The 12,940-nt window shown below is 40.5% G+C and overlaps 1 protein-coding gene across 2 annotated transcripts in view; it reads left to right on the forward strand.

Annotated features, from left to right (window-relative positions):
• Positions 1 to 12,940, forward strand: part of LOC126470240 (set1/Ash2 histone methyltransferase complex subunit ASH2-like) — a 206,817-nt gene that overhangs the window by 105,392 nt on the left and 88,485 nt on the right. For both annotated transcript variants that reach the window (XM_050097943.1, XM_050097942.1), the window contains one exon: positions 2,796 to 2,973. In XM_050097943.1, the coding sequence (XP_049953900.1) occupies positions 2,796 to 2,973 (178 nt within the window). The remainder of the gene's footprint in view (positions 1 to 2,795; positions 2,974 to 12,940) is intronic.

Genomic DNA, 12,940 nt, shown 5'->3' on the forward strand with positions numbered 1-12,940 from the left:
GGCATGGCGATCATCTACACATCCTCATATAAATTAAAGTCCCCACAGCATTTTTCTGCCTGTATGTGAGGGATGATCTCAGAAACTATTCTGGGAATTTTGATACCATTTCACTAATAGATAAACTGATTCATGAGGAAGGTCTGTGTATTGAATTTATTACCTCTAATCGTAAGCCAGACAACTCATCTGGCTGTAGAAACTTACTGTTATCTGTGTGAATCCAGGGTGGGTCATCGGTAATGGTGTAGTAATAGTGAAGGGTTAGCAGTGAATATGTTATATTTGTTGTTGTTGTGGTGGTGGTGGTGGTGGTGGTGGTGGTGGTGGTGGTGGTGGTGGTGGTCTTCAGTCCAGAGACTGGTTTTATGCAGCTCTCCATGCTACTCTATACTGTGCAAGCTTCATCATCTCCCAGTACCTACTGCAACCTATATCCTTCTGAATCTGCTTAGTATATTCATCTCTTGGTCTCCCTCTATGATTTTTACCCTCCACACTGCCCTCCAATACTAAATTGGTGATCCCTTGGTGCTTCAGAACGTGTCCTACCAACTGATCCCTTCTTCTAGTCAAGCTGTGCCACAAACTCCTCTTCTCCCCAGTTCTATTTAGTACCACCTCATTAGTTACATGATCTCCCCATCTAATCTTCAGCATTCTTCTGTAGCACCACATTTCGAAAGCTTCTACTCTGTTCTTGTCCAAACTATTTATCATCCATGTTTCACTTCCATACATGGCTACACTCCATACAAATACTTTCAGAAACGACTTCCTGACACTTAAATCTATACTCAATCTTCTTCTTCAGAAATGCTTTCCTTGCCTTTGCCAGTCCACATTTTATATCCTCTCTACTTCGACCATCATTAGTTAGTTTGCTCCCCAAATAGCAAAACTCATCTACTACTTTAAGTGCCTCATTTCCTAATCTAATTCCCTCAGCATCACCTGACTCAATTCGACTACATTCCATTATCCTCGTTTTGATTTTGTTGATGTTCATCTTATATGCTCCTTTCAAGACACTGTCCATTCCATTCAGCTACTCTTCCAGGTCCTTTGCTGTCTCTGACAGATTTACAGTGTCATCGGCGAACCTCAGTTTTTATTTTTTCTCCATGGATTTTAATTCCTACTCCAAATTTTTCTTTTGTTTCCTTTACTGGTGTGGAGCCGTCTGAATTGGTCAGTGTGTTGACTGCAGTTGAAAATGGAGAAATTCAGTTTCATGCTGTTACTAAACATTTTCTTTTGAAATGTTGTACTGCTGCACAAATCAAAACATTTGTATGAAGTTCACAGGGACTCTTCTCCATCATTGAAGACCATTTACTTTTGTGTTAATGAATTTAAATGTGGTACGATAAGCACTGAAAATAAAGCACACTCCAGCCGTCCAATTGAGTCACCACAAAGGAAACTATTGACAAAATCCATGCTGTGGTACTGCGAAACCATCGAATAAAAATACCTGAGATTGCTAAAACTGTAGGCATCTCAACTTGGTGAGTGCATAGTATCCTGCATGGGGAATTGACTAACAGGAAGCTGTGTGTGAGTTGGATGCTGTGATTGCTCACAGTCAACCAAGAGTGCACTTGGCACAACATTTCAACACAATGTCTGGTAATGCTTAATCACAATCCACAAGACTTTTTGTGCTGATTTGTGACTGTTGATGAAACCTGGATCCATCATTCCACACGATAGTCAAAATGGCAGTTAAAACAGTTGACAAAGGCTGATGAAAGTACACCATTGAAGGCAAAGACCATTTTGTTAGCTAGTAAGCCGATGGCCACTTCACCCCCCCCCCCCCCCCCCCCAGGAAAAATACCCAGATTATTTGGAAAAGGAAGACCCATAACTGGACCCTATTGTGCTTCATTGTTGGATCATTTGAAACTTGAATTGGCTCAGAAAAGACCAAGGTTGACACACAAAAAGGTGTTCTTCGACAAGGATAACATACCATCCCACACGTCAGTGATAAAAATGATGAAAGTGCATGAACTGGGCTTTGAATTTGTTCCTCATCCACGCTATTCACCAGACTTAGCTCCAAGGGACTTGCTCCTGTTCTCTAACTTGGAACTTTGGCTTGCTGGAAAGAAGTTTCATCAAACGAGGAAGTGATAGTTGCAGTCAACAAGTATTTTTCAGAACCTATTTTTTTGATGGGATGAAAAAGCTGCAGGATTGTTGGACCACGTGTATATACCTCAAAGGAATCTGTGTTGAGAAGTAAGGTGAGTTGTTTATGAAACAAACATTTTTTCTTGATTTTTTTTTTACCAGACTTACGAAACAACGCTCATAGATGCTTTTTCACGGAGTTCTGTTCTGTGATTACCTACCTCAATATCTGACATTTCGCTGTTGGTGCAATGATTAAAAGAAGGAACAGTAATGTGTTCTCCACAGAGTAACAATTTTGCTCTATTAGGTTCAGCATTTCAGCCTACTGTACCATCTTTAGTGATGATACCACTATGACCACTAATCAAAAACTACTGTGTGTTCATTACTTTTTCGTTGTTGTGCACCACTTATTTTGCAGTTTGTACCTTTTGAAACTAAGATATTTATGGTATATTTCTGTTGTCACAAAATTCTTAGTATTAGTTATTTATTTGCTCAAGGATCCTTTTACAGCGCTATGCTGTATGTCAGCTTAATGTGTAGGATGAGAAGTCGACAGGTGGCAGGCTGTGCCTTTTTGAAGGAATTGTCCTGAATCAAAATTACTGGATAGTTTTTAAAATATTGTTTCCTGTGATTATTTTCAGATACAACGAGCATTGACCAAAGATGTAGGCTCACTTTTCACATGTGAAGAATCTTCTGATGATGGAAATGACTTATTATATGGCCTGTTGGGTTTGGAGCTGACAAATATAAAGCCAAACTATGAGGCAATGATTCGTGGTGGTCACTTGAAGATCACAGATTCTGGAATTCAGCCAGGTATTCATAGTATTACTGTTAAAAATGATTGAAAAAATATCTCTACTACTCATATTGCAGAATCATTCGGAGCTATGTTACAGATGTTATACACTGTGTAATCAGAAGTATCTGTATACCTCCAAAAACATACATTTCTCATATTAGGTGCATTTTGCTAACACCTACTGCCAGGTACTCCATATCAGCGACCTCCGTAGTCATTAGACATCGTGAGAGCAGAATGTGGTGCTCCATGGAACTCAGGGACTTCAAACTTGGTCAGGTGCTTGGGTGCCACTTGCGTCATATGTCTGTACATGAGATTTCCACACTCCTAAACATCCCTAGGTCCACTGTTTCCAATGTGATAATGCAGTGGAAATGTGAAGGGACACGTACAGCACAAAAGCGTACAAGCTGACCTCGTCTGTTGACTGACACAGACCGCCAACAGTTGAAGAGGGTCGTAATGTGTAATAGACATCTATCCAGACCATCATACAGAAATTCCAAACAGCATCAGGATCCACTGCAAGTATTTTGACAATTAGGCGGGAAGTGAGAAAACTTGGATTTCATGGTTGAGCGGCTGCTCATAAGCCACACATCACGCCAATATATGCCAAATGATGCCTCACTTGGTGTAAGGAGTGTAAACATTCGCCGATTGAACAGTGGAAAAACATTGTGTGGAGAGATGAATCATGGTACACAATGTGGCGATCGGATGGCAGGGTGTAGGTATGGCGAATGCCCGGTGAACGTCATCTGCCAACGTGTGTAGTGCCAACAGTAAAATTCGGAGGCGGTGGTATTACGGTGTGGTTGTGTTTTTCATGGAGGGGTTTTGCACCCCTTGTTGTTTTGCGTGGCACTATCACGGCACAGGCCTACACTGATGTTTTAAGCACCTTCTTGCTTCCCACTGTTGAAGAGCAATGCGAGGATGGCAATGGCATCTTTCAACAAGACCGAGCACCTGTTCGTAATGCATGGCCTGTGGCGGAGTGGTTACACAATAACATCCCTGTAATGGACTGGCCTGCACAAAGTTGTGACCTAAGTCCTATAGAACACCTTGGGGATGTTTTGGAATGGCGACTTCGTGCCAGGCCTTACCGGTCGACATAAATACCTCTCCTCAGTGCAGCACTCTGAAGAACATGCTGCCATTCCCCAAGAAAACTTCCAGCACCTGATTGAACATATGCCTAGAGTGGAAGCAGTCATTGAGGCTAAGGATGGGCGAACACAATATTGAATTCCAGCATTACCGATGGAGGGCGCCACATACTTGTAAGTCATTTTCAGCCAGGTGTCCGGATACATTTGATCACATAGTGTATCATGTTCATTCTTGGTACAATAAAATACAGTTATGAGCCAAAATAATGACTATCTTTGGAACACGCAGTGATTGTGCATGCTATGTATTCGATAAGACCGTGGTAGTTTTCAGGGGTATGTGCATTTCCTGTAAATTATGGGCCAGTGGTTTTTGGATGCAGAACTGACGCTCAATAGTGTCCTAGATGTGTTCCATTGGGTTCAGAGCAGATAGATTTGGTGACGAAGACATCATGAGTTGACTGTAGTGTCCTTAAACCGTTATAGGATTTTTCTGGCTTTGTGACATGGACAGTTATCCTGGTGGAAGACGTCATCTTTAGGGGAGGACATCAAATTTATCTAGATATTGACGATTGCAATGCAACAAGAAACATTATTAATCTGATCAGACAACACATTTCTTTTGATCCATAATCCAGTCTTTGTTTCCATGCCCATTGCAGTTTTAAGTGGTGGTGTCGTAGGGTCAACATGGGAATACATATGGGGCATCTGCTGTGGAAACATTGCTCGAATGATTCCACGTCTCTCTCTCTCTCTCTCTCTCTCTCTCTCTCTCTCTCTCTCTCTCTCTCTCTCTGCTCTATATACGTTTCTTACTGCATTAAGTGTGCACAATGGAACCTGTTGGCATTCAATCGCTTGGTGAGCAGTGGTCAGTGTTTCAATTCATCAGTGTAGCATCCAGCTATGTGGATATGATTACCAGAGTACGTACACTCATTGTAATAGTGTCCTTTGCTCTCAGTTCTCATTATTGGATGATCCAAAAGTAATAGAAAAAGAGAAAAATCAATAATACAGAAATCATCTCAGTAGTGTGGTGCTGTTGTTATACATTGAAAAACTGTTCTTAAGGAGCACCTGTCCTTCATTATTTGAACATAAATTCTTGTTGTGGCTCTAGCTTCTATACATGACTGAATGTTGATCTATGAAAAGAGTGTAAATTTCTGCTGTTGCGAATACTGAAGCTAAATTTTGTTAATTTAGTGATTGTTAGTATAGTTAAGTCTGTTTCAGCAAGGATATTACCTTAAAGGTCTTACAGTAAAGGTTTAGTATCATAAATTTGAATGGGCAGGCGCAGCTTATTGTTTTAGTGAATTTGGTCTACTACTAAGGAAAAGAGTGATGATACAGTGCTCACTGAAAGTGATACAAAAAAAGTCTGAAGGTGTAAGCTCTTTGCAAGAAGCATTAGGCCCAGGACATTGGTTAGAGTTTTGCACTATGTTGACCATTGCACCAATACAAAAATAACAGCTTCTACACCACAAGAATGAAGGACAAATGAAATTTAAAGTTGTGGTGTATCGTTAAAATAGTTGGTATTTCAAATCCTGCTCTTGAGACATCCTTTAAAAAATCAGAAAGTACAGGAATTGAACTTAATTTTTCTGCAAATATGAAATAATGCTTACTTGCTGCCTTGCTGGCAGATGTGATGCACAAGAGTGAAGTCGAAAAAGATGAGGAGACTGGTGACCTTTAGTTCTTGTTTCTTTAGCTGTAGAAATAACTTCAACTGTTGAGAGATGGAGAAGAAAAATAATGTGGTTGTAACGGAGAAATAAAAATTTGGAGTAGATTTTGATGAGACTGGAACAGAGCTGCAGTTTCAAGAAAATAAATGGCAGTAGAAGAATCAAGTGGCAGCTTTGGATGACTAACAAAGTTTTTATGTTTAAACGTAACCTATTAATTTATAGTAGAGGGTGCCATCACCAGAAGAGGAAATTGAATACTTCTGTCACATAATGATGTTTCCCTTTGCACTTTGGTAGAACAGTTTCATACTTAACGAAAACAGTTGTTCTTATACATTGCCTGACAAAAAAAGTGAAGCACCCAGAAGACATAGTTGGATGTCGCTGTAACTTCATGCACGTACACTATCATTGGGTACTTAACCTTTCATTACGAGGACCGTATTTAGCTGGCACCCATACATTGCTCTGTGTGTAGGAGCGCTGTAGTTTGCTGGTGTCCACGCCGTGCTCTGTATGTACGAGTGCTGTATTTAGCCAACATCCACATGCTGACCTGTGTTTACGAATGCCCCAGTTTCCCTGCATCCACACGCAAATGTGTGTGTAAGAGCAATGTATATACAGTGTCAGCATAAATATTTCTTCAGGCATTGCAGGAGACTGGAAAACAGTTATTAATTTTTTCAAGGTTCGTAACATTCATTTGAAAATTGTATTTGTAGCTATGTTAAGTTTGTTTTATAAAATATTTTACCTCCCTTTCAGAATGCTACAGAGGAGTTCAAAAAGAATTCTGTTCGCTAACGGATTCACTGATTCAGAAAATGATTCAGATAATGAAAACCAACATATTGTTCATCACATACAAAAACTAAGAATAGAAGAGATGCATGTAGTACTTCAGAATCAGAAGCGGAGAATATTGAACCCATTAATAGTGACTGTGAAATATGGATGTAAAAAATATTCATGCTTGTAAAATACATAAGTTTGCATCAGAAAGTTCAGGGACTAAAGTAAACATAACTAGATCAACGAAAATCTTAGGTTACTTTCAGCTTTTTGTCTCTGAAGATGTCTTAGAGTTAATTGCAAATGAAACAAATCAGTATTGTTCTTGGAAGGGTAATAGTAACAAAAAAAATTCAGAAGGAACTGGAGTAGCTGAACTACATTTTTTGCCATATCATTTTTATTTACGTGCAACAAGAAATTACCTTGAGTAAAGTACTGAAGTAAAGAGAAACTTCTGCATTGCGATATTTTTCAGAGAAGTGATGGCTAGAGACTACTATTTCAAATTATTACGGTTGCTGCATGTCTGTTCTACCAGTGATTGATTGTACAAAATACGGAACGCCATTGATTTATTAGGAAAAAAATTAGCCAGTCATTTCAACCATTCCAAAAGCAGTGCATAGATGAAAGTTTACTGTTATATAAAGGGTGGCTGTTTTTCAAACAACACATCCCGTCAAAAAGAATCAGATTTGGAATAAAATATTTTGTTCTCTCTGACTGGAGACAGGATTTGTGCTGGATCATCTACCCTGGTGGATACCAAAAATAAGGATTTTGGAAAGTCAGGAGCAATAATTGAAGCAGTTATGAGGCCCTATTTAGGAAAGGGCCATACCGTTTACGTAGATAATTGGTATTCCAGTCCAGATTTATTTAGAATGCTACACAATAATTGCACAGATGTGTGCAGGACCATAAGAAAGAGAAGGAAAGAAATGCCTAAAATTGATGAACGATTAAAAAAGAGGAAGGACAGGCAACGTCTTGATAATGCAAAAACTTAATACTCAAAGTGGATGGATAAAAAAGAAGTCTGTATGCTTTCTGCCATGCGCTCAGATGAATTTGAGACAGTTGTCAAGCATGGTGGGAAAAAGTTATCCAAAAACATGTATGCGTTTTGGATTATAATAATTCAGTGGGTGCATTTGATTAAGCAGACATGGTTATATGCACTGTGGAATCAACACGCAAATCTCTGAAATAGTATCAGATATTTCTTTCACTTGCTGGAAATTTGTGTGTGGAATCCCTAATGCCTTTATAAAAACAGAAGAGGAGAGAACCGGTATCCATGTCAAAATTTCAATTGCGGTTAATCAGGGAAGTACTGGAAAAGTATCATCGAAGTATAAAACATCAACATCCAACAGGCAATGAACATCCACTGAGCTTAACAGAAAGACATTTTCCTTCGCTTTACAAATCCATAGGAAGAAACCGAAATAGAAGGTATGTTGTTTGCAGTGCAAATGACAGAAAACAAGAATCTGAGTACGAGAGTAAAAACTAATGTGGGCTTGTGTGTTGACTCTTGTTTCCAAATTTATCATATTGAATTACATTATTAAGAATCTTTTAAATGATCCTAAATTGCATTTTTATTTATAATACTTTTAAAATCTCCAAATATATTGTTATGTAACACTTAAATAAGGTAACCTGCGCAACAGCTTACAGATGTGCAATGTGCACAGTTTGCGGCACACTGCACTGATCAGTGGCATCAGTGCAGTGGTCAGTGCTGCCACTGCAGCAGAGTAGACTGCCGTAACAAAGGGATTAAATGATTAGAGTTGCAGTTTTCTCTGATGGGTAGAACTTCCACCATAGCGTGTTATGATTCATGTTTAGTGATATTAGCAGTCCTTATACAGTGTATAAGGGTCATGAACAGTGCCATATGTTGAATGATCACTGAAGGACACACAGATGCTGCATACCCATGTGGGACAGCATTATCAGCACCTGACAGTTGGCCTCCATTTGGCTGGTTGGTTGAATTGTGTAATATCCGGATTTTTTGGGGGCATTCAAATGTGACAGTGACACGATTCTGGACTGCATGGGAATGTGAAGACAGGCATATGCATCGTCAAGGTTCTGGTGGACCATGTCTTACCACCATCTATATCTACATTTACCTAGATACTCCGCAAGCCACCGTATGGTGTCTGTCGGAGGGTACCATGTATCACTAATAGTTATTCCTCCCCTGGGGCACTCGCAAATAAAGAGGGGGAAAAACTACTACCTATAGGCCTCTATATGGGCCCTAATTTATCATATCTTATCTTCGTGGTCCTTACGCGCAGTGTATGTTGGCAGCAATAGAATTGTTCGACAGTCAGCTTCAAATGCAGGTTGTCTAAATTTTATCAATAGTAATCCTTGAAAAAGAACATCACCACCTCTCCAGGGACTCCCATTTGAGTTCCCGAAGCTCCTCCGTAACATGTTGTTCAAACCTACTGGTTTGAAATCTAGCAGCCTGCCTCTGAATTGCTTCAATGTCTTTTTTTTCAATCTGACCTGATACGGATCCCAAACACTAGTAGTACTCAAGAATAGGTTGCAACAGTGTCCTATATGCGGTCTCCTTTACATTTGAACCACACTTTCCTAAAATCCTCCTAGTGAAAAGGAGTTGACCGTTTGCCTTCCCTACCACAGTTCTCACATGTTCATTCCATTTCCTATTGCTCTGCAACGTACGCCCAGATATTTAAATGACTTGACTGTATCAAGCAGGACACTACTAATACAGTATCTGAAAATTACAGGTTTGTTCTTCATAGCCATCCGCAATAACTTACATTTTTCCAAGCTGGCTGCCATTCATCACACCAACTAGAAGGTTTGTCCAAGTTACCTTGTGTCTTCCTACAATCATTCAACTTTGACACAGAACCATACATAACAGCATCAGCAGCAATCAATCACTGATTGCTGCCCACCAAATAATTTATATATACAGAAATCAACAGCGGTACTATCACACTTCCCTGGGGTACCCTTGTCTCTGATAAACAACCATTGCTGAGGACAATGGACTGGGGTCTATTACTTAGGAAGTCTTAGAGCCTCTCTTACATCTGTGAACATACTCCCTATGCACGACCTTCGTTAACAGCCTGCAATGGGGGCACCATGTCAAATGCTTTCTGGAAATCTAGAAATATGGAATCTGCCTGTTGCCCTTCATCCATAGTTCACAGTTGTCGTGTCCCAACACAAGACGGGGAAGTTAGGGGGCTTGTGGTCATTCTCCAATTTCCAAGCAGTGAGGAACAAATGCAGGAAGACAAATTCCCAGTGAAGGCGGGATGATGATTTGGATCAGCACCAAACACTGTCACAGGCCATCTACGGGAGATACAGATTCTTGGACTCGACAGGATGCTTGGGATGCTTGCAGCAGAAGACTCGTGGAATTCAGGATCTGATTGACACTATTTATTCGAGATCAGACTAACTACTGTACTGAAGGCTAATTCTAAACATTAAGAAAAGCAAAGGGGGCAGTTGATTGCACAACAGAAGTCAGCATCTGAAGCCACAGGGGCAGGTGCTAACAGAATTGGTGAACACTCACGGCATGTTAAGTACAAACTTGAGAGCAGCACTCCAAGTGAGAAAACAGACATGTCAGAGCTTACCAAGGCTGGCCACGAGCAAAGTGGAGTCGGTGTCCCAGTGATCTCACTGAGAACTTCCTCTGATTGCAGAAATATTGGATTTTAAAGAATCGTGGCAGGGCACCATTTCTCGCTTCCTGTAGTCGACCCACCAATCCACTGGAACTTCCAAGTTTTGGCCAACCTGGTGAGTCATTCTGCACCTCCAGGGTGCCTCTGGCCAACCACATTTAGATTCTTTCCCTACTCCTACTGAGTAGGTAAGGATGCTTCTGGGTTTTACATAAACAAACTCCAAGTTTGGTGTCAACAACATTAAAGTGAAAGCTAAATGTCACTGTGACTCCTATTATGTCCAGCAACAACAGTGTTTCACAGCACTGGTTCCCACCCTCCATCCTTTAGTGGGTGGAGACTGCTGTAGTAGCCCTGTAACCTGCGTGAACCCAGACGTTGCAGTTCTCAGGAGGAAGTATTAAACTAGCTGCCTCTGCTGAGACATGCCTTTTCATGGCCATCTTATACAGTGACACCTTATGACAGTGTCTAGGTGGTGGATGGAGTTACCAGTTAATTCTCTGAAGTGAAACTTCTCCTGTGGGACAGCTGCCCAGAGTGTCTGCAATTTGTAGACTCTGGTGTTACTATTCATCTCTGCATTGTCTCTCTGAATTTCTACCTTGGAGTGCCCTTAATGGCTCGAAATAGCCTTCAGCATAACAATGTACAAGTCCTTATGTTGTCAATATATGACACAGTACATCACGTGAGAACAGGGCAACCTGAGTTTCGCAAGAGTGACGCTTTCTAAAACCATACTGATTCACAGACAAAAGCTTCTCAGTCTCAAGAAATTTCATTATAAACATTCTGCAGAAAACTGAAGTTAGGGATTTTAGTCTGTAATTTTTTGGGTCTGTTCTTTTACCCTTCTTATATACATGAGTCACCTGCACTTTTTTCCAGTCACTTGGAACTTTGTGCTGGGCGAGAGATTTAAGATAAATGCAAGATAGGTAAGAGGCCGAGCCATAGCGTACTCTCTGTAAAGCCGAATTGGGATTCTATCCGGACCTTGGGATTTATTTGCTTTCAAATCTTTCAGCTGTTGCTCTAGCCAGGGATGCTTATGTCGTCTGTATGGGAGTGTCCGCAAGGGATGATCGCCTTATTATGCACCAACTACATCCTAACCCTTTCCCTCTGTGCCTGCCATCAGTGAACAATTAATAGATGACCTGCAACATTGTATGTCATCCCACACCATTTTTTGGAGACTAACAGCAGCTGGACTGTGGAATTACTGTCCCATGCATAGGCTGCCATTAACAATTCACAAATGGCTGTGTTTTGAAGTGGTACTGTGACTAGCAAGCATGAACTGTTGATGGCTGGTGTCTCATTATGTTCAGCAATGAATTGTAATTCTGCATTGCCCCAGATTATCATTGTCAGTGAGTATGGCGGTGACCTGGAAAGAGGTCCATTCTTCCAGTGTCTTGAAGAGGCATGACAGTGGAACACCTTGAATCATGATGTGGGGGAGGGGCTAAATGGGTATGACTTCAGGTCACAGCTGGTAGTGATTTTACTCTGTTTTGTAATCACTGAAGTGTCACATAGCCTCTTAACCCGTCAAGTTACATTGTATTTCTCCCTCCCCCTCCTTGTGCTTCACTTTTTTGCCAAGCAGAGTACATTGCAAAAATAGTGTAAGCTTTTGTTGTTAAACAAAATACAACAAATGATTTTAGGGTATTGAAGCAACCTAGGTACTGAATAGTTCTTTGTAGTTTTTCAACTTCTTAGCACTAGAAAATTAATTTACACTTGTTAATACAGCTGCCCCACCCCTTTTTTTTCTCATTTGAGAACCCAACTGAGTACCAGTAATTCACCTCAGTCAATAGGTGACACAGGAACTATGCATTGGGTTTAAATGTTCCTGTTCTCTTGGCATGGCAGTCATTAAGATGCAGCCTAGTGTAAAGCATGGAAGATTTGTTTCTCCAGACTACCGAACTACTATTTCCCTTGGAATTGCTGAGCAGTGCTACCTTTGGGGATGTGACCCTAGTGGAGAGCCAGCCATGAAGTGTCAGGCTTGGGCTGACTCCAGGCAACCAATAAAAAACTTGTCTGGTGCTCTTCAGGATGTACTAACATTCCGTGATAATGATCTATCAATCCTTGATGGACTGTTCCTCAGGACTTGTTTGAGCTTCCTTCCAACTATCGAGGTGAAATTAAGTGCCAAGAATAATATACAGAAAAGTCTCTGTAAGGAGGTGTGTTCAGTACTTTTAGAACACAGTATTGTTTTCATTAGACTTTATGTTCCACCATCAAATTTGCAAAATTCCTATGTTTGACCAAACAGATCCATTTTCAGATCTAAGTAGCTTTGTATACAACTAGTAAAATCTGTTAAAATGTATGTTCAATGTTAAACAGCAAAACTTGTTTGTATATGCATCCAGGCCTTCTTTATGGATGGTCTGAGGACTATAGAATGGATATATCAGCAGTAAAATGGATCACTTTCATAATATGCTGCTCCTCCCCCACACCTGGACACAGTTATGGAGTTCAAACAGTGAGTTGGCTGCTCAGGATTCACTTGTCTATGCTGAACATTGTTTAGAGCTAATTTATAAATTTTCAGACATTACAGGGTTTTTCTTGTTAACTAGCATGATGTAG

The sequence above is a fragment of the Schistocerca serialis genome, chromosome 3, assembly GCF_023864345.2.
Source record: "Schistocerca serialis cubense isolate TAMUIC-IGC-003099 chromosome 3, iqSchSeri2.2, whole genome shotgun sequence".
NCBI lineage: Eukaryota > Metazoa > Arthropoda > Insecta > Orthoptera > Acrididae > Schistocerca > Schistocerca serialis.